The 27,584-nt window shown below is 48.2% G+C and overlaps 1 protein-coding gene across 4 annotated transcripts in view; it reads left to right on the top strand.

The window, feature by feature from the left end:
- The window catches only part of LOC149357005 (glycerophosphocholine phosphodiesterase GPCPD1-like), an 84,473-nt gene that overhangs the window by 33,711 nt on the left and 23,178 nt on the right, over positions 1-27,584 (top strand). For all 4 annotated transcript variants that reach the window (XR_016291763.1, XM_089584402.1, XM_089584404.1 and 1 more), the window contains 9 exons: positions 5,942-6,110; positions 6,716-6,906; positions 9,882-10,039; positions 10,421-10,504; positions 14,900-15,010; positions 16,342-16,498; positions 20,131-20,266; positions 24,987-25,041; positions 26,357-26,449. Coding sequence is in view for 3 of the 4 variants with exons in the window: in XM_089584402.1 (XP_089440528.1) it covers positions 5,942-6,110; positions 6,716-6,906; positions 9,882-10,039; positions 10,421-10,504; positions 14,900-15,010; positions 16,342-16,498; positions 20,131-20,266; positions 24,987-25,041; positions 26,357-26,449 (1,154 nt within the window). In the remaining variant the exon portion in view is untranslated. The remainder of the gene's footprint in view (positions 1-5,941; positions 6,111-6,715; positions 6,907-9,881; positions 10,040-10,420; positions 10,505-14,899; positions 15,011-16,341; positions 16,499-20,130; positions 20,267-24,986; positions 25,042-26,356; positions 26,450-27,584) is intronic.

The following is a 27,584-nucleotide window of genomic DNA, read 5'->3' as shown; positions in this document are numbered from 1 at the left end:
CGGATTTTGCTGTAAAAAAAAAATATTGATATAGCTCTCCTCACTGTCCCTTTAACTCTGAACCCGTCGGCGGCTGCTCCGTCCCCTAGGATCACAACACTAATGCATACTCTGTGACGTCAACCGCATTGATCGCCTGTAGTTTTCTCGTTGCTTCTTCGCGTTGTGTGGCAGGTTTTCATCTCGATGGGCGTACGCACGCTAGTCGAGACGAGAGAAGAGAACGAGAATGCATGGGTGCCGTGGCGAGAGGGCGCGTCACGAGGACCCGTTGGGAATAGTTGGAAAACAATTATGCAATTATGCAGTCATTAATGATAGGGTCCGGCTTAATCAGGATGGGGAGGAGAGATGAGAGACGGCTCTAGGATATCGAGAGCGCTGGTCGAAATGTATTCGGGGAAGCTGTGGATTTGAACGAGAGGAGAGGAACTGCCTGTTTGCTGCCAGAGACGCCTCTGGCCCGACATGTCGCGCCAGTCGGTGCGAGTAGTTGTTCCGTTGTGTATTTCAGTTTTCGCAGATAAATACTTGACGAGGGCAACGACGGAAGCTTAGGAAGATGTAATGTAACGCGTTTAAAAATAGTGGTCAGTCGGCGTGGTGGTGTTTTTTTTTTTTTTCTATGCCTCAGTTGCGGTAACTAGCCCGCGAAATAGGAGGAGTAACACGGGGCTTGTGCGTTGCTTCTGTGCGTGGGCGCCTCTGCGCACTTTTTTGGCGCTTTCGCTGTTTCACTCGTGGACGCGAGTGCGGCGCCGATTTTCAGCGTATGGCACGACACGCTTAGCGAGGGCACTGCATGTGTGATGGGGTCGCCTTGTGGCACACGCTGGCGGTCGAGCGGTCTCAGCGCAACCGTCGCTGCCCCTCTTCTGACGCGGCTTTGATTGCCTGATGGGAGTTATAACTTCGGGTTGTGTAATTCGATGCCACCGCTTCTGTCAGAACGATCTCGTCATAATCTCGGAACCCGTTTTGGCGTTCGTGGAAGAAAAATAGCGAGCCGAAATTGGACGGATGCAGATTCGGAGAGCACAGCGCTGAACTAGTGGTTTATTCGTGAAAATGCGAATGTATTTACACAAGAAACGAATGTCAAGTTGAGTACGTCAAAAGCGGGAACAGGTGATCTGTACTCGGTGACGTTTTATGCCTGTAGATGTGCTGAACCATGCATAAGCCAACCTCTACCCTTCGTCTACGCAAAGCGGAGTCTGCTGCGACGAATTTGCAATTGCGACGCGTCTCTTGTTTCACGACGAACCGGTACCGGCTGGGCCGTTCGCGGCAGCTGCGCTTGGCGAGAGGGCTCCCTCCACGTGTGCGGGGCGCGTGGCGCACGTGATTGCCTTGGCGCTGACGTCGCGTCGTGCGTCACGTTGTCCTTGAGGGACTCCCCACTGCTCGACCTCGGCGCGCTGCGGCGGCGGCAGTTTCTTCACCCCTGTCGAGCGGCGTTCCCGTTCTTCCAAGGTTGTGTTGCTATCTTTGCGTTCGCCTCACCTGCATCGTCCCGATGGGCACACGGTGTTCGACTCGTCACGCGGGCCGCATTGGCAAACTGCGCGGGCGGATAGCCCGAATGGGAAGCGGTGATGGGCGCTGGGAGTCGAGGGCAGATATGGGAAAAGGCTGGGCGAAACGAGGCTGAAGTGAACTCGAGCCAAAACCCTCGAATCTAGTGGAAAGCTCTGGCAAGCAGGGCGTTGTCAACGTTTTACACTGCGATGATTGTAATGAGAGGAAGTGCGCATAGCTGGCTCCCTGGGTCAGTGGACGCCTGAATCGCGCTTATAGGTACGCGTAGGTACGCGGGGTGGTGAGAGAGAGAGAGAGATGTGGGCTGCGTATGCGTTAGCGCTGACAATGGGCGCATTTGTTTTTCAGTCCCGGACTGTCCGGGACTACTTGCGGACTCGAGTCCGGTATTTGTTTTTCTCGGGCAGCCCGAAAGCTCCGCCCACCTGCTTGCATCGCCATAGCAACGCGTTCGTTTTTAGCCTATGGCAGTCCGCGGGCTGCTGAGAAGGCAGCAGACGATAGCTGCGCGCCGCGCTGGCAGCCATATTAAGTTAGACTCCGTGTGCATTTTGAGTGCTTTTCGTGTCCCTGGAGGTCGATATCATGCGTTAAACCTTCACATGAGCTCCGTAGCTCCTCTCTGAGCCATCGCAAGACTTTTTGTTCTTGCATCTTCGTTTATTTTCTTGAAATCCACCGCACAAGGACGCGCGTTCGGAGCTGCGAGCGCGTATTGTTTGCTCGTGTCGTCAAGAGGTTCTTGTTCGCTTGTTTTGCCACATGCTGTCTGTACGCTTACCTGAAAGCATCGCAGGTGAACCACTCGTATACTGGAGCAGCTATAGAGCTTGTCAACATTTTTGCGGAGGCTTTCGTCTATCCGCCTTTCCGCAACGAGTTGGGCTACTTTGTGCGAACTTCGCCGCAAGCAGTAGCGGCGAGCATACCTCCGAAGCTGAGTTCTGTAATGCACCTACGCTAAGCTGACAGTACAGTCTTTAAATCGACTCAGTATCATGATCGAGCGCACGGCGTTGCTTCGGCGTCGTAGTGGCCGTGGCTTGCATCGTCTGCTAGCAGATGACAGCGTCCTTGTACGGTAACCGAGGGGGAGCCCGGCTCTGGCGCCGTGTTCGAAAGCAGCCTATGGCAAGTAAATCATGTGACCATGACGCTTTTCCTGTCCGAGCGGAAGCCCAGACCTGCCAGCAAGTAGTCCGGGACTGGAAAAACAAATGCGGCCAATGTTGCGGCAGTCACGCGGCACTGCAGCAATCGGCCGCAGCGTTCATTGGCTGAGCAGACTCTCGCGATCAACGTGGACTTTAAAAAAAAAGTTCCAAATGGAATGTTTTGAGCCAAAAAAAAGAGAAAAGAACGAAAAATATAAAAGCCTTGTGCAGGCAACGTCTTGACATATGGTAAAAAAAATACAACTCCTATACATTGTCCACAAAAAATTTTGAGAGCGATAAGGAAATAAACATTTTATCATGATTTATTTTCATGGAGACCAGTCCGGAAAATTCAAGGGGCTGTCGCATGACGGGAAAATTTGCTTCCCGCTAGGTAATGGAAATTGCTTTTTACGTTTTTTTTTTAAAGCTACAAATTTTTTTACCTAAATCGAAGAGGGTCGAGCGCAAACATCGGTGCGTTTGGCATGGAATGACCCAGAGACCGAGTGTGCCTTAATTTTTCGAGATATTATTTTGTTTATAATGTGCCGGTAACACGATTGGACTTCTCACGGTAAGCAGTGGCCAATTCCAATGCACCATCCGCTGCGTTTTCGATGCAAAGCGGGCTAGTTCTATAGCTACACCCAGCGAATGTTGCGCCACCGGCGTGTGGCACGTTGCTGGAGAACCCATCCGGATTACAGATAAGGGTATCGATTCTGCCACGTTTTATGTATTGAATTATTGACACATTCAACTGTTCCGCGAGACCTTTCCAGTTTTACATATCCGGGATCCTCGGCGGATGCTGACAGTGTTTTTCTCCCGAAGAACAAGAATGCATTGTAAGCGATTGCGTGATGCAATTTTACATCGACTCCCGCCCAAAAGTCGGCAGTCGTCTCCTCGGGGGGCGCACTCGTGTCGTCTGGCTCGGTGCGTTGGCCCGACAGTTCCTACAGCATCGCCTTCCTCTCTTCCCGACGCCGTCAGGACGCCGTTTTTTTGAATAGCTAGTTAACACCGCGCTTCGCGTGAGCCACACTACAGATTTGACACTTCTGCGCATGCGCGAAACCGAGTGACGTCACGCTCGGCGCAGGTGGCCGCCGTCGCCGCCGCGCGCTACTGCGCATGTGCGCCGCCACTTCTCCTCTCTCGCGCATCTCCGCATCTCGCGCCTTCCAGAGGAACGAGCGGGTGGGGATTCCTGAACTGCGCACTGCCAAGCGAGGTTACGGCGCTGCTGAGCGTAGGCGCGACGTCATGCCCGCCAGCTCGTAGGCAGGCGCGCGCTGAGTGCGGCCCAGGGGCCGCCCACAAAACGCCCAAAATACCGCCATCCGCTCAAAAATAACCGGAATCATCACTGCATACTGGGTCAATCGTATCTCACGAATGTAAATCTAGCACTTTCTCATTATTTCCAGGTTTTTATTCAGTATCCCTTTAAACTGGTATAAACATATGAGTACTTCTTTTACAACTTTTCTGTAGTGCGAAGCTTTCTCGGATAAGTTAGGCTCACAAATTTTAATTTGTTTGTAGCTGTCATGCCTGGGCACAGTTAAAGAAATATGTATCTTAAGTGTCAAGATACTTCTTGGCTATCAAATTTGTGTTGAATTCCATTGGTATCTGCACTTCAAACATTTTTTGTATTCCGTCTAAAAACACTTCTTCCATGCTTTTTCCCCAGCTGGCCATTTGAAACGTCATTTTTAGCCCGCTTCAGTGGGAAGCATTTTCTACAAAAGATGATTCACTACCATAGTAAAACAAAATGTCAATAAGCTCATGCGTACTTTTGCTTGATGTTGAGAAATTTGATATCTTGATAAGTTTATAACTATCAACTTGCACAACTCTCACAACTAGCACAACTTGCAGGGGCTCTGAAAGGGGCTCTCAATAAAGGTGCGGAATTCCTGGTATGTTAACGGACGCTGCTTAGCGAATATCCTCCACCAAGATATTTTTGAATGCATTTTGTAGAAGCTGAATTGTGTAGTGAAGAATTTGAATGTCAGCATCTTTGCACCTTTCCCTCTCCTCTCATCACTTTTTGCATGCTCAAAGGTCGGCGCTTCTCCACCGGCCCCACTGCCAACACGCATGGGAATTCCTCAGAAGGCAAAACCTCCTGACCTGCCAGATTGACGCTGCTGACTGGCTGTGGCCATGGTAGCAGTGTGACACTGGAAACTTTCCAACTGGAAACTTTCAATTCCAGTTGGAATGACACCTGTGTCTAGCTGGGCTATGTAACTGTAAATTGTGTCCAGCTGGAAGAATTGTCACACTTCCAGTTAGCTCCAGCTGTAAATTCAGGTGGAAAAGTACTTTTTCAGACGGGCACCCCTGACGAAAATCTGCCGAGTTTCCATTTTCATCTGCGGTGCGCAGGTTTGGAGTGAAGTTGGAAGCTCCTTTTAATGTTGCCAAACCAGTAGATCCCAAGTTAACCTTCAGTTTGGGAGTGCACAATGAGATGCAGAACAGTTTTTTTTTCATAATAATAAAAAAAAATTTGCAGTGGCTTAGCTCTGGTTAAGCCTGGATATACAAGCGAAAAGCTGCAGTTATGCTTTGTTTGACGTCATGGCTGTCGCTGTTCGCGCACAATGCACTGGGAGCACCACGATAGCGGTGTAGGCAAGCGCGTTGTATAGCCCTCCTTCCGCATGCGTAGCAACTGTGGTGAACGGGCGGCTGCAAGTAGCATCATACGTGGCATCCCAGTGCACGCCGATGCACACTCGGTAAACACGCGCAGAGCGTGCGAACGACGGCTAAGGTCGACCAGTAGAGCTGCGCTCGGCGGCGGCTCTGCCGACCACCTGCGCCTCTCCCGTGACGTCACGCTGCGAACTCGCGCATGCGCAGCTGTGGCTAAAATTGATCATGGCGCACGCCAGGCCCGGTGTTGATGAGCCTAGTGAAGCTTTTCGCTTCAAAAACGAAACATTGTGGCTTGCACAACGTGCTGAAGCCCCAAGTCGCTGAGACGTAGTCTCTGGGTTTGTCATGAGACCCACTCTCTTTCCTTTTGCCAACCACCTGTGTTGCTCGCACAAAGCTGCTTTAAACTCTTAATTTTTCTGCCCTAATTGGTGCTGTGAAGTGAGTTGGGCCAATCACATCAATGTGTGTGTTAAAGCACATTTAGTGGCTAGCTCTGGTCATGTTGGTGTTGTGGACGGAGGAATGAGTGTCGGTATGTGGTGTTGTTGCAGATGTGGCGCCTACTGTGGGTGACGGGCAGGTGGCCACTCGGCAGCTGCACCTGCGGGTGCAGGCAGACACGCTGCATGGCGAGACGGTGTTTGTGTGTGGCAGCACCCCACAGCTGGGTGAATGGCAGGTGTCGCGTGCACTCGAAATGCACCTGGAGGACCCCACCACGTGAGTCTCTTGTCTCTTTGGGCTGCTGTTCCTGCCTTGACTGGGCTGGGCTGACCTTGTGGGACTGATTTACCAGCAGTGGATGTGCCTGGGTGCTTTCAGCTAGTAGTTCTGGTTACTTGTGGCATACGTAAGGCCTGTGCTAGTTATTGTCTTATGCATGAAGTAAGTTTCAGTGTGCCGGAGATAGTTTTTTTTGTGCCACTCTGATAGGGGCATATTTACAGCACTGTCTGCAGGAGTGCATTTCCCGTAATCATTTTTCTTTCGTTATGAGCAGTTACTGGGCTCACTTCAGTTGAGACTCTAGGTTGAAATTTCAAAGGTCTGCATGCAGTAGCACGGCTTGTGTGACTTAGTAGGCTGTGTCTCAGTTCAATCCTTCGAGGTATCCAGGCAGGCTACAGCAAGTTTGACGAAGATCATGACACACGAAGGACTGAAGAAAGAGTAGACACCACAAGTGCAGAGTTTTACAGTTGGGCTTCTTTTTGTCATCATTTACTGCACTGCTTGTTAACCTTCATGGATGAGAACAAACTAGCCCAGCTGTCTGTTCTAGTCGGGGTACAGCTGGTTTCCAGGAGTGGCTGTCCTGTGTGCAGGAAAGTCTGGGGTGTCCGGGTGTCTGCACCAGTGCACAAGATGCTGGAGTTCCGTTATCTCGTCGGAATTGTGCTGGAGAGTGGCAGCATCATCGTGCGCAGGTGGGAGACAGCCAAGCACCCACGCTCAGTCAGTGCCAACGAGCTTACCATGGACCGCAATGCCGCCATCGACATGTTTGGCAACTATGGTACGCACAGCAGTTCTTCACCCATGGCATGCTCTTCCTTGGCCATTGAAACTTGGATCTGGGGGTGCACTAGTGCTAAGGCAGTGGTTTGGCATTACGTGACCCCAACTCCAGTGGGGATGGTGTTCTCCTGCCAAACACTAGCCTGGTTCCCTGGTTGTAGATGCCTTTATTTGAGGCAGCCACAGTGCAGTCAGATTTCTTTACCATGTATTTTAAGGACCCAAGTGATTGACATTAATCTTGATCCCTTCCTCTTTAGTGCAGGCATAGTGTAGGCGTGTAAAAATCTATATAAAATGTAGTGGGAATGGGGCATCCACTTTCAAGTCTCTCCCCTTGCGGCAACCCTAGCTGCAGAGTTAGCCAGCAATTTGGAGGCCCCTTCTGGCCGCTGTCTGAACTGCCGGTAGGGTGCTCTCTTCAGTCTGTGATTAGCATAAGGAAGGATAGAAAGGCACACTTGAGTTTTGGAAACCATGCACAAAAGAGGTGACTATGTGTCAGTACAGCTGTGATCACTCTGTTTGAAATGCCCACGCCATCCAGTGCATGTGTGGAACTATGATGTTGCTATCACTTGGGTGTTAAGGGCTGCCTGTAGGTTTGTGTTCATGTACTGTCGGGAGCAAAAGTAGTGTACAGCACATGCTGTTACGTGGCACACTGCTCTTGTGATGCCTTTCGTTGTTTGCACCAAGCCTGTGAAGCATGAATTTACACAAGGAAACTGACGTGCCTCTAGATGATAAGCCACCTTCTTGCCTGTCCTGAACAGCAGGTTGTACCGGAAAGTGGTGCAGCAGCTTACGTGATGTACAGTCGAGCCCACTTATAATGAACCTGACGATCACGCGGATTGCGTTCGTTGTGTCTTAAGTTCGTAGTAAGTGGACTTCCTATGTTACAGCAAATAAACACAAATCAGGTAGTCTAAGTCTGTTATACGCATCTGTTTATTCAAACTATACCCAATTATGGCGCTTTACAAGCTCTCCAGATCAGTCACATGCCCCTCCCTGATAGCTTTGCTACGCACAAGCTGCTTTAGGGGCACGATATAACTAATCGTAAGAGAAGCCTACATGGCAGCTAGTGCAACATCGGCTTCGTCGTCATCATCTTCGTCATTTTCTTGTCAATGAGAAAGCATATTTACTTTGCATACTAATATTTTCTTCAATGTATGGCTTTCCAAAGTCAGTGTCATCATCCTCTCCAATGAAGTCATCTCGGGCGACATCAGGTGGGGCTAGGTGCGCATCGACGACGTGTTGCCGCAAATCTAAATGCGTCCAATAACGTGGATGTTCGATGGAAGCATCGTTAGTGGAATCATAAACTCTGCCTTACGGAAGCAATTCTTGAGGCGCCCCGCAGTGAGTTACATTCATGCGAACTTGCTCCACAGCGGGGTAGAGAGCTACCCAAACTGGGACGTGTCTGCACCTGGTCAGTCAATTGCTATCAGTATGCACTGGTGACAGAGCACCTGTAAGATACATAGAGCTCGTGAATTATGCCAATGTCAAGTGGCAGGCCTGGCTCGAAACATTTGGTGGCAGAAAAGCGTTGTCACCGCAGTCAGAGGGGAGTCGTGCGCCACGCGGTTACCGAGCACGAACTGGAGCTTCCCATTTTTTGAAGACACTCAGCGAACAAGTCGCCCTTCATCATCATTATCATCATCATCAGCCTGACTATGTGCACTGCAGGGCAAAGGCCTCTCCCATGTCTCTCCAATCAATCCTGTCCTACGTCTTTAGCTCGCACTCCCATACCTCCTGTAAATTTGTGTCTAGTGGAACAGTCGTCGAAAAAAAAGTTGCGCATTGTCCAGGCCTTTGTATCATACCTGTAGTGCAGCAGAATATAGCTTCCAAAGTACTGCGCCTTGCGAGTCTTCCCGATGACACACGGCAGCCACCAGTCGCTGTCGTCCATGATTGTGGTTACATACAAGGAAGGTAAAGTGAAGCTTTTGCACTTTTCACCAGCTGTAAGTGCCGCTTTTGAAGGCATGTGTTTTCGACTGCCACATTTGTGAAGATGTTTCATTGGCGTTCCATATGTCCCATATTTTATTTTTTGCCTTCAGGTGGTCGCATTCTTTCCTTAGAAAGGGCGGAAGGAGGTGTCATGGAGGCGCTTGTTACTCTCCGCTCCTGCTAGAAACAGAGCGGCTGCTCGTTCGCTATAACTGAGTTGCGTGGCCGCGCTTGTCCATTGCATCCGAGTTGCAGTGCCATTGCCCTAAGGCATAATTTGACGGTAGCACCACCCTTGTTTGCAATAAGCGAGCGTTTGTTATAACTGCGGGCGTTTTAAGTGGGCTTGACTGTACCCCACGTTTGCTTCCAACGGTACATGCGTAGTTAAACGCTCGAACGTCTTGAGTAAATTTCGTTGATAGCCTGTGCCCCTTTCCATTCACTTATTCATTTTAATTAGCCGCCGCCGTGGCTCAGTGGCTATGGTGCTCGGCTGCTGGCCCGAAAGACGCGGGTTCGATCCCGGCCGCGGCGGTTGAATTTCTTTGGAGGAGAAATTCGAGGCCCGTGTACTGTGCGATGTCAGTGCACGTTAAAGAACCCCAGGTGGTCGAAATTTCTGGAGCCCTCCACTATGGCGTCTCTCAAAGCCTCAGTCGCTTTGGGACGTTAAACCCCATAAACCATAAATCAAACCATTCATTTTAATTCTGCTGACTGGACCCCCCCACCCCAGAGTGTGTTGTGAGACCCCTCTGAGATTGCAAAAATTTCAGAGGGGAAGCGGTTTCTAGCCTACTGCCTGGCTTTTCTGACGTCGTTGCATTGCTGGGGACTGCAAGAGCCCTGTTAGGAGAGAAAAGTTGGGTGGCGAGTCTCTTTGCACTGTTCCCCATTTCTCTTCTTCACTGCCGCGCGCAGTCAGCTGAAGGATTCCAAAGGCTGCAGTGGTGGCATGTACTCGACTGGTCCCTGGTTGTGCAGATGGTGAGGACAAGATTGAGCCCGGCTGGCTGACTGCGGAGTCCATTGTGCACCTGAAGATGTTCAACAGCCCAATAGTGTTGTGGAAGCGCAAGTACAAGTCGGTGCCCATCTCCTACCACATCACCCCCATCGACCTGTCTGTTCGCAACAGTGATGTAAGCACCACGAACCTCCATTTGCCTCCGGGGCCTGATGTTATTGTTCAGTGAGCTGCAAAAGATGTGCCAGCTTTTGTCTCAAGTGTCAAGAACATGCAGTGGCTCCACCTTTCAGAGCCAGGCGTCATTTGTTTTTGGCAGCCGTCATCTTGAAATGTGGTTATGGGGTGTAGTGAAAGTCACTGCATGCAGGGGGCCGCAGCTTCTTTTTGTGGAAAGCGCCATCGTGGGCTCCATGTTTGCGCTCCTTGATAATGTATGAAAACTCAGCTGAGTGTGCTATACCTGTTAAGCATAGTATGGCTCAAAGAATAGGGTGGAGATGTCAGTTTTAGCAGCGTGGCTCAGTAATGTTTTCTTCCTCATGTTTTCTTACAGGCAGGCCAAGTCGGTGAAGAGAATGACCAGCATAGCAATATCTCTGACTTTGAATGTGTCAAGTGGCCAGTCATTGAAATCGCTGTGAGTTGGCATTTTTATTTTTCGTGGCTTTCGTGGGATGTGGTCAGTGCTTTTTTTTAACCTTCGCTGCTCAAATGCTTGCTGCATTCCTCCCAAAAGTGTATGAAACGCAGCATCAAGGAACGTGTGTGTGTGTGTTTCCAGTTAGAACAGCAAATTTGGCTAGTTGGCACAGGTTCATAGTGTATGAGACCAGTGCAAAAAACTGCGGAACTGAAAGAGTAACAGTGCATGTAAAGAAAGGAATAGGTTGCAGACTCTATTCACTCATGTAATGAACTCACTTTCATAATGCTCTGTGGAACATTCCGAGGACCTGGACCCATTGGGTAGACTTTGAGCATGCCAGGGTTGTTAACACTGAGACCAATCCATTCAGGCGGCAGCTTATAGAACCCTGGCACATGCAAAACACACCCAGAAATGTAAACCTCTCTCTCGAGGCTCCCTTCCATCAGTAAATGTACCTGGCCTTCATGGTGTCACCTTGTCTCCACCCCTTGCCATTGTCAGCTCCCCAACTCATGTGACACGCACAGTGGCACCCCTGCGATCCTATTAGTGTGATAGCTTTTAGTCTGTCGTCTCGTAAAATATTTCTGGCTTTTCTGTCACGAAATTTCCTGAGAGAGATCACGTGACCTCGTTCCATCATCTCGACCTGCCTGGGGTGGCGGTCGCATTCAATGCAGCTGCCACTGCGGCACTGCACATGAGCCGTGCGGGAGCTCGGTAAGAGCAACCCAAGTCTCTCAAGCCCCACCGGTGGCTGTGTTTCTTTACAACATCCACCTGCAAGAAGAGTGGCACATCACTCAATCACTGCACCACTGTGCCAGTAGGGGTATGAGGACTCCTCGCGATCTGTGATTGCGAGTTAGAGGGTCGTGACGTCATCAGCAGCGCGAGACTACCAGTGACCAATCATAGGGCATCGCCAAATTTGAAAAATCTGAGGCCCCCCCACCCCAAGTGTGGAAGTTTTCCCATCCCAGAAAATGAAGTAAGGTGGTTTAGGGGGTCAGATTAATGTAATCCCATATGATAATCCGATGGGAGGTACTTGAACATTGTGTAGAAGATGGAGACTCATGCATGCCATATAAGGGCGCTGGAACTGACTCCAACTGGAGTTTTGGCAGCAAAATCGCAAGAGCAGCGTTCGACACTCACTGTAGACACCGTAACAGGCAACCTAAATGTTAGCACACTTTCTTCTTTAAGAGTGTACTTAAGAAGGCCCACAACTTTTTTTTTTTGTGACTTGCATGGCAGCAACCCCTAGTGGCAGTGGGCAAAAGATTAAAAAAAGCGTCTTGTGCTTCCACCCAGTCAACCCCGAAGAAGATGCCGAGTTGGTGTCGAAACGTTGGTTCTTCCATGAGACTTTGGTCGGAGTATCGTAGTGTTTTTCTCTCAAGCATGACAGCTGCAACAAATAGAAGTCAGAAAGACAAGCATGCTGCATACTAAAGGCAGTACAAAGTGCAACAGGCCGCTTTATGATGGCAGGTTAGTTACAGCAGTTCTGAAGGCAGCGTTAATTACTTACTTGTGCTGTAGTTTAGGAAAGGAAATTGCAAGTTTACTAAAATTCTGTGATGAACGAGTTGTGAAGAAATGCCAATCTTGTCATGAAATATGAGCTGGAACGTGAATTGGCTACAGCAGTAGTTTACCCTTAATGACAGCATTGTTATGAAAATGTTACAAAACTGGCTGAGATGAAAAATTTTCCAGTCATGCCCACAAATGCTTTATAAGTGGCCATGGTGAGTCGCTCGTTAGCACAAGTCCACAGGTCTTTTCACAGGTCCTCTTCTTCTAGCAGGAGCTCCCATAGAAGCCCATGTAGTATTGTGTCGAGGCTATCTTTTTCTTCCGCGTGTTCATCTTCTTCCAAATTTACCTGGATAACGCTTCATTCCGTCTCATAGTAACTCTTTATGCTCAAACAGAAAACCATCGACATGGCAAGACTCGAAGGTCCTCGACGGTAAATGTTAACTACATTCGTGTATTGACACTTTTCCGCATTGTAAGAGGAGGGAGGTATGGGAAGTTGTTTGCATAACATCCACACTGAAATTACGATGAGAGAAAGTGTGAAATGTGAAGCACGGCTTTGAAGCGATTCATGCTTCATGATTAGCAATTCACAAGACCAAGATTCCAGATTGACGCTGCGTACCGCAGCCTAATACAGCTGTGGGTTCTGGGTACAAGGAGTTATATTGGGCTCGGAGAAATTAAAAATACTGGAGACTGTTGCCCAGCTTACGGTTAACATTGCTTTCCGCATGGTTTACGTGTGGCTTTCTGGATATGTTAGAAGGTATATGTGCACACCCAGGTTCTTACAAGGTGACACAGATTCAAGGAGAGTGGTGTGAGTAGGTGTCAGAGAGTGTTGCTTAGTCGTCAGGAAAAAGAGTGAGCCATCGACGCATTCCACCAGATAAGTAATTGACATGGAAAGGTCCGGGGATGGACGTAGGGGAATGCTTGAAAGACCGGGAGGAAGTGATCTGCTGTTGTCAGTTGATATCAGCAAGGAAGGAATCAGTGCTTACTTTACGCTGTCCAAAAAAGAAGATGCCTTGTCAGAAGCAAAACCAAGAAATCTGCAGTCTGCCCGTGTCAAGGATGCAGAGAAGGTGATTGAGTAAAGCATGAAAGCTCTGTCTGACAAGAGAAAGATTTGTGAAATCCGTGGTGAGCACGAGGGAACAATTTGCCAGATGGGAAAGAGTGACTGAATAGAATGCAGATTAGAGGGAATTTTTAGGGAAATTCTACTGACCTTCTTGTCATCAGGCTTTCTCAAGTTACTGCTGAAATACTTATCACAGAATGGTGCCACTAAATTGTAGTCTTAAGAATATCAACGTCACTGGAAGATGAAGCTTTGTCCATTATTTTTTCCGCTGCCAAGGTGGCTCAGTGGTTACGGCGCTCGGCTGCTGACCCAAAAGACATGGGTTCGATCCCAGCCGCGGCCGTCGCGTTTCGATGGAGACGAAATGCTAGATAGAGGCCCAAGAGGCCCAAGTACCAAGAAGGAGGCACTAAATATTCAGAACACATTTCTTCCTGTTGTCTACAACATGATCCCTCGGAGGCTTCCTAGGTGCTGAAGCCAATGCAGGCCACTGATGAAATGGTTGTGCATTGGCGAGGCTTACCAGGGGGGTAGACTGACGCATTCAGTTGGCCTGCCCATATTTGCCCGTGTCGGGGCACTCAGTGCATATATAGAGGTCCCTCAGGGGGATTACGCTCTGGAAGGCGGGAAGTGTTGTCTCCTGAATTTTTAAGTGCATTGCCTTGGCAGCGAATCTGATACAGGCCATGATTAAAGCAGACACAAGGCGGTGATTCAGTCATGTATGGCTTTTTTTCTGCACGATGCACGAGTATGCTGGTCTCAACAACGCCAGCATGCGTCAGCACCCGACTGAATGCCACCTATGTTGCCCCTGATCGGTGTTAGGTAAGCCCATTGGCACGTGATTGTTGGGGCCAAGGTGGCTGACAGTCACAACGAAGAAATAGCAGGGCCCCTTCTACTTTATTAGGGCGAGGTTTGAGTGTATTTCATGATTAACTGCACGGTGTCATTGAAATAAATGCGTGGTATTCTTTTTTATAGTAAATTGCGAGATATCTCCAACTAAAACTTTTGAATTTAAAAATCCCTGCACGGCCGTAGACCTCAAGTCGACCCCCCCCCCCCCCCCCTCTCTCCACACACCTCTAACACCCCTCACAATGTCGCACTCCTTCATTCGTCCCCACTGTGTACTTAAAACCACAAGCCAAACGGCCCCCTGTTTCAGGAGCAAAGTCGGCTCTGGAATATCGGGATTTTGAAATTAAAAACTTTTGGTTGGAGATGTTTCGCAGTTTACTATATAAGTTATCGAATCCAACTACACCAGCAGTTCTGTCAAAATGTTTAATGGTATTTTTTGCCGCGGCGGTTGGATTTCTTTGGAGGAGAAATTCGAGGCCCGTGTACTGTGCGATGTCAGTGCACGTTAAAGAACCCCAGGTGGTCGAAATTTCCCGAGCCCTCCACTACGGCATCTCTCATAGCCTGAGTCGCTTTGGGACGTTAAACCCCATAAACCAACCAACCAACCGTCAAGTTTTGGAATGGATACTTTAAAAGGATTTGAGTTTCTGACAGAATTGCTGTTTGCCTGAAAACTGGAATGGAATATTGCCTTCTTTCTTCGATATTGAAAATGTTGAGACATTCGCACAATTCCACGTACATGCCTGTCTGCATTGCTACACAATATTTTAGCAAGTCTTGGAATGCGTACAAAAACTTTGATTTTGCTTTCGGTCTTGTAAGCAGCACCTTGTGGCCCATGATCTTGCTTGCAGGTTATGAAGGAAGGTGACTACGAGTTCAAGAAGCAGAGTCAATTTGGGAACCTTTATGTGCCGGAAGACTTTGTCATCTTTCAGGCGCAGGTCTTGGACCCCTCTAACATCGTAAGTGCCATCTTCAGTCATCCCCTGTGAGTGTATAGTGCACAGGTTTTGGTGAAATGATTTCCCCTTCCTTTTGCCCACAACCTAAAAACTGCAGAGTGGTTTGCATTTTGTGATCAGTGCTATTATCCTTGGGTGTGGTACGCACTTGAGGTTGTTAAGAAGCCTGCAAGGTGCTGGGTAGGGTGATGTTCTGGTTAAATATCTCCATTTGTGGTGCCTGGCACCTGTTGCTGCGTTTTTTTTGTCAGTCTGGTGCTTATCTGTGTGCATTCCGTGTGCTGCATGTGAGGATGCTTGGGTGTCCCCCCCTTCCGAGTGGTGGTGCACACGGGGTGTGAGCACAGCCGGTTGACACGGGGCTTCTCCGGTCTGTTGTTGTTTCAGGCTGTGTTAGACGAGGCCGCGAGGTAAGTCGGCCCGCCCTCACTCTGACACTCCAAGAGACTCGCATCGTTGCCTCTGCCCACCGTCCAGCAGCTCTCCGATGACGACGGTCCCAAGTGGTCCCCCCCAACTGACCCTGCTTGTTACCTGCTCCCCACTTCTCCACTCGATGGGGCGACAGCATCGATCCCCAAGCCAGGCGCCGCCGCTTTCGTCGAGATTTAACCCAAACGAGTTCCAGGGACAGTGAAATGGCGCCGGTCAGAGGTGGCCGTACGTTGTCCCGTGCAGTCACAGACTTCACGGTTTTCCTTTTGCTCGTTTCTCTCCCCTGTGTTTTTCTTCGCCTCCCCCCCCCCCCCCTCGACTTGTCTGGGCTTCATTTGCTACGCTGTCAACGACCACGTGGTCAGCGAGGGAAGCTGCGTCCGCTCTTTGCACCCCGTGTGTGCATGGTTGTGTGGACGTGTGATGATTGGATGCGAGGTGGCCGTGTTCCCTTAAACAGCCTGGCATGCCTTGTCCCATGTGCCATCGCAGCTCATGTAACAGCATTGGCCATTCTTGAATGACATTTGCTGGTGCGCGCATGAAAGGCATTGCGCCCACTTGGGCTTTATCGGCCACGCTAAAATTCACGCTGGGATGTGATTTGGCTTGAACCTTTCTACATGGCTGGCTGTTTTTTCCTAATTGGGTCATGCAGATTAAGGATCACGGTGGAGGCGTAAAACTGTTACGACTCAGTTGACGATTCTTACGACTTATCAGCCCTCACGACAGCTGATGATTCTTTCTCATGTTGATCAAGTGGAAGCCAGACGTGTATGTTCAACCAGTGCAGTGAAAGATTGTTCTGTGTCCCACCCTTGGAACTGTTGCGGCATGCATGCCCATGGAGTGCTTGCACAGGCCACTGAGGAAGGCCCTTCTTCCTTGGGCAGGCGTACATGGTGGACTTCTACCGGAGCACCTCCGAGTCGAGCATCCCCGAGCACATAGGCTTCAGCTACATCTTGCCGGGAAACCTGAAGGGGACCTGTGGGACGTGCACTGTGCCCATCACAGGCAACCGCCACCAGCCTGTTGGGGAGCTCAATGGTAAGCCGCTGGTTTTTGTGCTTGCTCCATGGCTGTGTGAGTGGAAGTTTTTTTTTTTTTACATGGGATCGCACCAGTGTGGTACTTAAATGCTTGGTTTGGTTTATGGTTTATGGGGTTTAATGTCCCAAAGCGACTCAGGCTATGAGGGACGCCGTAGTGAAGCGCTCCGGAAATTTCGGCCGCCTGGGATTCTTTAATGTGCACTGACATCGCACAGTACACGGGCCTCGGTACCTAAAGGCAGTTTCAATGTTTGATGGTGGGAGGCAAGTGTGTAATGTGCATACTCACTGTGTGTATCAATCAAATGGTAACGGTGATTCTATCTAGTGGTACTGTAGTATACATTTCATGCCCTCGTGGGACCAACATTATCTAGGAGAGAAGTGGCGAACGTGTAAGGAGAAAGAAAGTGACTGCATCCCGAAAGAACGTAATGTGATAGCTGCCTTTTGAGCATGCTGGATTTCAGCTCGTGTGGCTTGTGTGGCATTTTTGTGCTCCAACTCTCTCCATCACTCAGCCTCCACTGTTGCTTTTGGCCACGATCTTGGCCCTGTGCTCCAGTCATATGGCCTCGGTTACTAGGGCCTCATCTTTCGTCTGCATTCAGAGCATGTAATGAAAGAACCCATGTGGTTTCCTGATGGGGAGACATAAGACTACATCTGGCCATTTTCTCTTGTCAGCTTTGCCTTAGTACAGTTTTAATGCGCGTGTGTCTAACCTTGAACATATAGCCCGTGTCACATGGGCAAGTTAAGTGGCACTGTGTGCGCTCTCACACAGCACACAGAAGTGTCACTTGACATTAGATGTAGCACTCCGTGGAAATAAATTTGTTTTTGGGGAGATACTGCAAGAATACAATTTTATCCTGAATACAATTACTCCGAGCTAATTTTCGGAGTTTATTTGAGCACCTGATTGCACGTTGTCGATTGCAAAAAGCATCACAGTCCAAGACAAGAAGGCAGTCCAGAACACACCAACAAGGCACAAACACAGTGGAACGCACAGACGGGGCAACTTTGGGGCAAACAGAAGAATGCAACCGTGTCAGAGCAGTAGTATGTTGCGTGCGAGCCCAGGCTTGCACTGCATTCACGCGTCTTGAGATTGAGCTGCAAGCAAGCGTGTAGCAAGCCATCGAACGAAACAACAACGTGACCACGCTAGCACTGAGAGTGAGAGTAAGTGTTCAAGTGTGCACATTATTTTAGCTGCTGATGGCTTACAAAAAGTGGCCATTGAAAGACACACTCAAGAGAAATAAGATAGAGATCTTGAGACCTTTTGATTCTCCAAGAAAAATGTGCTTTATGTGAGAGCACTGCTGTTGAGATTTACACACTTGCTTCACTGGACCAAGTGGGGTGAGACTGACAAACTCACTACGGGGCGAGTGCATTCTGCAGCGAGTGTCACGAAAGTTCACCGTGTGACAGTGTGCGAGTGACACTAAACGTGAATGTCACTCGTTGAATGTGACTTTAAATGTGACAGCTGTGCCTGTAGGGCAGCACATCTGAGTCGTGGCTGATTCAGTGGGACACACTATGAATCTTAAAAATTGCAGTGACTTTGCATGTGGCGGAGTCATTTTGATCGAAGTTGGAGAGACTGAATGGCTCCAAGTATCTTTCAGTGAATGGAAAAGAATGGGTGGCACAGGGGCTGGTGCGTGCCGCTGACTTTTTTTTTTCATGTCTTCTTTTTCCCTGGCAGCCTCTCTGTGCCTGCTAGTTTTGCATTCCACATGTGGGGCATCTGGGCATTTAACATGCTTTTATTTGGTGGGCATATCTACTTAGTGTATTAATTCTTGCTTTCGTGTCATTCCTCGGCAGTGGGGGCCCCTGCTACAGAATATGAGGAAGCGACTATAAAGTCAAGCTTTTGCCCATGCCAAAAAACACTTGTGGCCATTCCCACTACTGCGCATGTGAAAATCCTTAAGCTGGTGCTGTCAGTTGGTTGCATCTTTGGCTTTCGTAGCCAATGACCATGGTTTTGTTAAAGGGACACTGAGGAGAGCTCTATTAATATTTTTTTTATAGCAAAATCCGATAGTTCGGCATTTCATGGCTTTGTTGCCACTTGGCTGGCAGCAAAAGATGCATTTATTTCTAAGAACTTTGGATTCGAAGTTGAAATAGTTTTTCCCGCTGCTCAGATTCAAACTTGGGATTCTGCTATGACGACAGAGGACTAAGTGACGTGAAACATGACATTCACATGACGTAACGCAGACTCCGTGATTTCTGGTGGCCAGCAGTGCGACCCAGCAGCAGCCAAAAAGAAAGCTACCGCCGGCCGCACGTTGAAGGCATCTATCGGCTATTGCGGCCGTCGCTTCGTTTACATTTGCACCGGCGTTTTGCCAGCGTTGCAATGGATCCCGTTCTCGAAGTCGTCAACGAAGTTCTCGCAAATAGACGCCTTTAGCATATCGTGTACCTTGTTACCGTTAGCGGAATACCGGGAGCCCCCATAGCGCTGAGAGCAAGCGCTGATTGGTTCTGATGCTGCAGGAGCGCGCGTAGCTATCGGGTACGTGGCGCCATCTGGCGACATCAAGGAGATTTGCGCATGCATTTGCTGCGCCTCAGTGATTCGTAGCTTCTCGTGTCCTAGTGTTGCTAGAACCATTGGTTCTAGCAACACTGTTTTGGCCTATGACGCCATGAAGCTTGTATTTGCGAGTTTGGCCTGTGGCGGCGATACCTGTATTTTGGTTCTTGCTCTTTTCTATGTTACAGGAGCTTTGTTGTCAGTATGAATGGCGTTTTTGTAATCAGGAGCTGGTATTCTGTCGATGCAAGTCAACTTCAATTTCTCCTCAGTGTCCCTTTAAAGCTGACCTTGTGGCTGGCTTTCTGCAGAACGGAGCACCACACAAGAAGGACCGCTTTGGAACCTCCTTTCACAATATGTTATTGGGGATATGTGAATGTGAAACCAGGGCAGAAGTTTCCTTTCAGTGCGTCCTTCTGTTTTGATGTCATTGCAGTTGCCAGTGTTTTAAATTGCGGCAAGAAAACCAAGATTTTTGATGCATGGGCCTCTATGGGAGCAGCGTGGCCCTAGAAAATGACAGTAACTCCAGTTTTGTTGCACATGCTTAGAAATGAGGTGAACCGCTTTGGCCTGCTGTGACATTTCTGTAACTTGACAAAGTTTCAGTGCCTTTCGAATGAGCAGGAAGTTCGCAGTTCGGTTGTACAAACACATAGTGGGAGTTTGTGTTTGCTCTCTGCAGTGGAAAGATGGTAAGATGTGAAAGAGGTGGTTCGAAAGAAGCATTAGGTGCAGAAAGTTGTGGCTCCCACTTCTGAACTTGTGTCCTGTGCTGCCTTGAGCAGAAAAGGCTTGCCGCCCAGGTGCAGTGTTCACTGGTGATGTTTCATATTGTGTGGTGCATTGTAGCAGCCAGCGTCTGAGGGAACTCTTCACGTGTTTCTGTCATTGCCTTCTGCAATAAAAGGAAGAAAGGCGCCTCGCTAAGGAGAGCGGCCTACACGTATGCGATGAGTGACGTGAGTTATGCAACGGGAGCCAGTCTGCTTTCCACACTGGAGCATTCCTCGCACGGATCTCTCCCTGAGATTTTTTTCTTTGTCGTGCAGTCTCGTACCTGATCGTGAGGCCACTGGCTGGCTACCCGTGCTACTGCCACGAGACTTACTCCAAGTTCTGGAAGAAAACCAACCGGGGACTGGATGTGGGGCACCGGGGCTCAGGCAATGCACGCCGGACGGACAAGTGAGTGCAGCACAGGTGGCCCCCCTACCGTTGGGGGGGGGGGAAATGTCACTGCAGTGTATCTGCGCCATAGACAGCGAAGGGAACCGAAGCACCTTTCGTAGAAACACTGTGGGAGGCCTGATTGCAGGGGTGCGAGGCTATTTCTGAAAGCAACTTTTGAGCACTGGGAAGGACAGCAACAGTTGAGGTTCAGGATTGCAGCCGTAACCCTTTATAGTAGCCGCAAGTTTTCAGGAAGCAGTTGTACAGTCTCAAGCAGTGTAGTCAATTGGTAGTTACAGTGGGCAAGTATTTGGTGGGAGTATTGAAGTGAACATAAACACAGTTGTGTGTGAATATTGGAAATTTTGAATAGCAATCCAGCTTGCACCACACTTTTACTATTCAGGGTATTCAAATGTTCCGATCATTTGAAAGGTACAAATTTTTGTGTTTACCCATACTCTTGGCCAAACAATATGTCTTTAAACGAGGCTTGCTGGCTTAGTTCCTAGCGTCTTGTGCTTGCCATGTCAGTCAGTTCTTTGCTCATAGCGCCGGCTACCAGCATGCTGCCAAAGTGCATGCACAGTCGTGTTAGGCCTTTGCTTTGAAACAATGTGTTGATGGCCATTGGGGGCCGGTCATTGGGATCATTGGGTGTTGATGGCCATTGGGAACGAAACGAACAGGTTCCAGTGCTTTTCATCATTTTAGATTGTCATGATAAGAGACACTCGGGGGAAAAGAGGGCTTCCAGAGGAGAGGCTGAATGGGCCAAGCTGGAGCATGTGTGCAGTTCTGCACTGTTTTTGCTGTGTCGGCTGACATGCTTCATGGTATTCGTCGACTATAGGCCTGTGCAAATATTTGGTAACTGAATATTTGGTCGAATATGGAAGTGTTTGATTTGCCGTTTGATCCGAGCGTTTGGTATTCGAAATCTCGGAGGTATTCATCCCAGGTGAATTACATTTCTGGAATACTTGCTTCATGTGGTTTCATTGGAGGACGCGCATCTCCCTGGACTTCCTTTGGGATGAGAGGGAGCTAGCACATGCCGTGTCCCTTTCTGAGGCCTCAAGTGGGGCATTGCTGGGCGCACAGGCGCCGTGGGGTCGCCGCTTAAAGACAACAGCTGCGCAACGATGCAATCACAGTTGTGGCCATCCCACGCCCCATGCTTACACCGGCTCGACATGTAGGTGAACTCCCCCAATTTCCAGTGGCCATTTTTGCAGAAAGTCTATGCAGCTTCAGCGAGTGTGACAATGCACTCTTAGTTTTTTTCATGTAATGACATCATGTGTTATATACATGAAAGTGAAAATGCCTATTTTACCGTTCAGCCTTTTTATGTGCCAGAAGTACTTGAAGTACTCGTTTTGTAATTAATCAGAGAAAACTAATACAGTAGCCTACTGATTTTTCGGACTCCAAGAATTCGGACTAGCGCGATATTTCGGACTTCACTGAGGAACCGTCGCGCACCTCATAGGAATGTGTACATTTTCATGGCCGGTAATTCGGACTTTGTCGAGTCTAAAAGTTCGAATTTTCGGACTTCAATAGATGCCAACAATATTGTGGAGGTCATTTTTCAACTGAAAGTTCGTTATTCCGGTCTAATGTACACATGAGCGGGCATCGCTGTCGCAACCAACCTGTTCCCTGCTACCGTGAAAGGCGCCATCTTGGATTTAAACGGAATCGGCGAGCGAAATCGGACTGGCTTGGACAGGCTTGGCTATTTGTTCTCCACTGTTGCCATTAGAGGTAATGGGATGCTCTCTGTTGCCATCGAGATTGCCTACAAAGAGCGCGCAATTGCATTGAAAACGGGACAGTGGGGCAGCTGCAGCGTCTGCTGCAGCTTGGACGACGCCCCCCGCGGTGCGGGGCAGCAAACACGGCAGAGGTGGGGAGGGGGGACTGCATTCGGAGGCGCTCGCTTCCGTTCGCGTCTTCCCGTGGGTTGCCCATGGGTTACCTCTCGGTCTTTGCAAGCATCATTGCCCGATGCAAACTGACTGTTCTTGCTTCGCGCAGCACATGCATTTATTCGTGGCATAACTGTGGCGTGTCGCACCATCTGTTATCATGATGTGATAGGGCGCGGACATGACGAAAGCACGGCTATGACTCAGACAGAGGCTAATATTATTGCTTGTAGGCGGAACATGGGGAGCGGCGATTTTCGCGATTTTGAAAGCCGGTTTTACGCAGAAAAGTTATTTTTTTTTTTTTTAAGTTCACGGATTTTTCAAACTGTTCGATTATTCAGACCATTTTTCGGTTCCTGCTGAGTTAGAAAAATCGGTCGGTGATTGTATGTGCTTTGAACCAGAATACCATTATTCGCACAGGCCTAGTCGGTTAGATCATAGAAATTGTGTATTTAAAGCCACAAGAGACGAGAAAAGGGTGGATGAGAAACAAAGGTCTGAGAACTAGCTCGCACAGCTGTCTCTCAAAAAGCTTATATAGTTTAATTTTCGCACTTTTGGTTTGCAACACCATTTTTATTGGGCTGGTGCAGTGTGGTGAAACTGATGTGTAAAGGCTAAGCATGCTATGTCTCATTGAGAATGCTGCTTTTTGGGCAGCATTTTGCAGCCGGCGCTTCATCAAGGAGCAGGTGTGGATGGTCCCATTGCCATTGCTGCTGCTCTTTGTTCGTTTCACTTTGAGCTACTTACTGTCAGCAAGAAGGAGGTATCCACCTGCCCTTCAATATGTGATTCATGACAATAGTCATGCATTACATGACAACAACGGCTTGGAAGGGTCCACTGCAACAATCAGTAGGCTCCTTTGTCATGTAAGCATTAAGTCAAACTGGAATACAGTCGTGTCCCGTTAATATGGACACTTCGGCTCCTGAGCAAAACTGTCCATAAAGCGAGTTGTCCATAGTTATGAATCATGAAAAAAGATTTGAAATAAAAACTTTGCAAAGTTAAGTTCTGCTTTTGTGCAAAGTGGTAGTCAGTGAAGTGGAAATTAGACCAAAACCTTGGGAGTTCGAAGTGCGTTGTTCTGGTCACCATTACCTTTTAAATATTGCGGTGCATTTTGAAGCCCCTAATGACGCATCACCTGTATCATAGCATGTTGTGGTGGCATATCTTGTACTGCGTTTCCTCGCATCCCATGAACTGCTACTATGTATCCGTACTTAACTGCTGGCAGCTGTCGAAAGCGGCTTCACATTCTTCACATCAATTCATGAAATGCGGCAAACTGTAAGGAATGTCAGATGGGCACCTTGGCACTGTTAAAAATGAAAGCACAAGAAAAAAAGGGGCCGCCACTGAGGCATTTGCATTTTCGCACTGCCTTGCGCTGCTGTCCTGCTTTCAAGGTGCAGGAAAGCAAACACCGTGTTGCGGTAGTTGAGATTTGGTTCTGATCGCTGTCCATATTAGCTTGACCGAAATGCATGGGCCCCAATGGGCTCTGTGCATTTTCACCGTGTGCGTTGTCTGAGCAACTCTCCATATTAAGGAGGCATAAATTCGTTTAAAAAGTTTAGTCCCCAGCAAAATTGTCCATAATCCAAGTCATCCATATTAACAAGGGTTGTATTAACCATAATACAGATCTTCTAGTCTAATAAATTGGTATGAGTAAAATAAAATTTGTGTGCAATAATTGTTTCTTCTCATGGCTGTGTTTTTTGAAAAAGTCATCTGTATTCTTTTCTAAAGCTACCTGTATTCTTTTCTAGCTAGTTGAAAATATTGTATTTGAATTGCAATTTTTGTTAATTTGTATTTGCTTTGCAGCACAAAATTATTTATCTGTACTCCAATGAAATGTGGCCCATGCCAGTTACATATATTAGGTTGGACTCCCCGAGAAAGAAATAAAAGTAAAAGTTCCGTGCTGCACCGTCATTGGCACTACGGGCTCCATGAAAACAGACGGGGAAAGATTTTACCTGGAAGCGTCTGTAGTGTTAGTGGCAGGCAGAGCCAACACTTATTGGTCAAACGACTGCAGTGTAATGTTGCCTATTTCAATGTCCTATTGTGCATTCTGATTCGCTCAGAGTTTATTCTGATGTTTACCATGCCACTTAAATGAAAGGCTACAAGCATTCAGGTCGCAATGTGTGTCTTGCATCAAAGCACTGACATTGGGAACATTGCATTGGTGTAAGGAAAAGCTAGACTTGTGGCAGCGTGAACATGATCACCCTAGACTTGACTCTGTTGAATTGATTTCTGAATATTATTGCAAGAAAGTGTAAAAAAAGTGCTCACTTCTCATTATCGACGATCACACTTGCTGTAAAAACGGTGTCATGTAATCTGCCGCTGTGGTTGCTCAGTGGTTATGGGGCTCGGCTGCTGACCCGAAATACATGGGTTCCATCCCGGCTGCGGCGGCCGAATTTCAATGGAGGTGGAATGCTAGAGGTCCGTGCACTGTACGATGTCAGTGCACATTAAAGAACCCCAGGTGGTCGAAGTTACCCTGAGCCCTCCACTACGGCGTCTCTCATGGCTTGAATCGCTTTTGAACGTTACTCCCCATTCAATCATAAAGCCAGAAGACTTATCTGCAGTCCCAGGAAAGAAGTACTTGTCTTGTTGTCTTGGTATACCAGCCGAAGCTGTATAGGTTTGCTTTTTTTTTTCTAGGCAACCTGCTTCCTGAGTTTGGGGGGCCACGTTTTAACCACTGTGTTCTGACGTATGCTTCAAGGCGGTTGTTTCTTTGTCATATGCAGGGTTGAAAATGTCCTGGAGAACACGGTGGCTTCTTTCAACTATGCAGCCAAACATGTGAGCCATCCGCATTCTTGGTGTGATGTTTCAGAATGTGTGTGTGGAAAGCAAGCTCATCGCTCTGTTTCGTACAGGGGGCACTTGAAATGCAGCTCCTGTGGACTGTGCAGTGCTGACAGCGAAATGCGTAGTGGTTTATAAACACTCTTGGGCACCCGTGACCTCTAAGGCTCCATTGGGAACCCACAGGATGACCCCGAGTCTTGTGTAGGGATTTTTCAGGCCTTGTGCACGTCTTTCCTTAATGTACTGTAGGCATACGTTTTTTCTGGTGCACACGAATATATGTTATCAAACGGTTGTGGCAGCTTTTTTGCGGGTGTTTTCTGAAAACAATTTTATTTATTTTTATTTATTTTAAATACTTTGCAACTCCTACAAATCCTTTTGGGGCTTTAGCAGGAGTGCTGTGAACAATCACATTGGCAGTAGAAAATTGAAGGAAACAGTAAGAAGGAAGAATGCGTAGTACATAAAAGCAAGATTGCAAGTTATACAAGGTGTATAACAGCTGGGGAAGCATTCTGCAGGTGTCGCCTTCCTACGCACGTCTACTTTAGTCTGTATTGATTGGCTCGAGGCCGTAGCTTCTGAGGCTCAAGCCAATCGAAGCGGATTGAATTAGACATTTCTAAGAAGGTCACACCCACAGAATACCACCCCTGATGCGTACCTTGTGTTTTTGACCCGCCTTGGTGGCTCAGTGGCTTTGGCGTTTGGCTGCTGATGCCGGGGCTTCGATTCCGGTCACCGTGGCCGTATTTCAATGGAGGTGAAGTACAAAAACGCCCATGTACAATGCCATTTTTGGCACACAATAAAGAACCCCAGGTGGTTTAAATTAATTCGGAGCCCTCCACTACAACATACCTCGTAGCCCATGTGTCGCTTTGGGACATTAAGCCCCATAATTTTTACCTTGCGTTCTTGTCCCAAGTTTTCACTATCTTTATGCCCAAAAGCCTGCAACACCCAACAGCCTCTGAAAGAGGGCTAGCAGTTTGTAATAAGTTATAGTTGAGATAGTTGCCACTGGCCGCATTTATGGGCAGTGCCAAAAGACAAAAAAGGTGTGGCTCGAGGCTCATGCTTGGGTACTCTGGCGAGCTGCACTGCCAACATTCTTATTAAGTATTCATATGTGCTTGCTGTTAAGTGTTACTATAATTGTTGTTAAATTTAAATGGCTTAAGCTCCCTTTGTGCCGTTGAAGGTTCATCACAGTGTTGTTAAGTATATTGTCATGAACCGCTTCTTTGAGTTGTCCTTATTGCAAGTGAATGAGTGCAGCCTTCCCCCCCCACCCATCCAGGGGGCAGACATGGTGGAACTGGATGTGCAGCTCTCCAAGGACAAGGTGCCCGTCATTTACCACGACTACCACATCTGCATCTGCATGAAGAAGGTGCGCGTCATCTGCCCCACGCAACAGCGCAGTGCTGTTTTGTTAGGGGCTGCAAGCAGTGCCACGTTTTCATGGTGGGATAGTGTCGAGCACGGACCAGTCCTGTTAAGGTTAGACATTGCGGCCCCACTGCGGGGGCCCCCGTAGCGGGGCTGAAACGTCTTTTGTTTTAGCGAGATTGGCTGACGCTTGGCACTTTTCCCGCCGGTAACATTCCCAACCAGACAGGTTTCCGTTGAGCCCCGGATTTCATTGTACGTTTTCTAAACTGAAGTGTGTATATATAGTGTAGCCTTACTCCATCTCGCAAGTCGTTTGCAGCACTGTGAAGGTTCGGTGATCTGAGCCAGTCAGAATGGTGTGCACTGCAAAACTTGTTTCTCCACACCCCTCAACCGTGACTAGTGGCTCCATCCCTGGGAAGGAAAGAGCTGCAGTGTCCAGCTGCTGTGCGCAGGAGACTCGGCTGACTCAGTGGACGCTGTGTTTACAAATGGACACGCACCACTTTGCAGCAGGCCTCTGCAGGGCTGTGGTCATGCACACCACCTCAGCTAAATTAACACCAGTGAATGAAACGCTCGTTGTGCTTTCAAAACAGCATCCTGAACTAGTTTTCAGTTACTGCAGTAATTGCATAAGAAAATAGTCTCAGCACTGCTCAAATATTTGAGGAACTGTTTGTTGTCTTCCTTGGCCCTGATTGGATGCGCGAGTTCTACCTTTCACAGTGCTGCAGACGACTTGTGAGATGAAGTATAGTGCCGTGCCTGCAAATAGTCTTAGGAGCAACAGTGCGAAAGATTGGATCTTTTCGTCCCCGTCTTTCGGGGCAACTGAGAGCTGAAATTTCATGAATTGAGAACTAAAAATTTCATGAGATTCCGTGATTCAAAACCAATATATGAATATAGTGTGAATTCTTTCTTTCTTTTTTTTTTTTCGAGACCTTTTCAATGTAGCCTAAGTGACTCTCACCACAGGCTTTTATTTATTTATTTATTTATTTATTTATTTATTGTACCCTCAGGGCCAAAGGCATTACAGAGGGGAGTGGGTTAATTAGGATAAAGAACAATGAATATAATACAGTGAAAACGGGTAGTACAAAATAAATTTTCTCCAGATTAAAACA

Source organism: Amblyomma mixtum, chromosome 3 (genome assembly GCF_055824585.1).
Source record: "Amblyomma mixtum isolate Tamu chromosome 3, ASM5582458v1, whole genome shotgun sequence".
In the NCBI taxonomy this organism is placed as follows: domain Eukaryota; kingdom Metazoa; phylum Arthropoda; class Arachnida; order Ixodida; family Ixodidae; genus Amblyomma; species Amblyomma mixtum.
The sequence above is the reverse complement of the archived record's forward strand: the minus strand, read 5'-3'. Positions and strand labels throughout refer to the sequence as shown.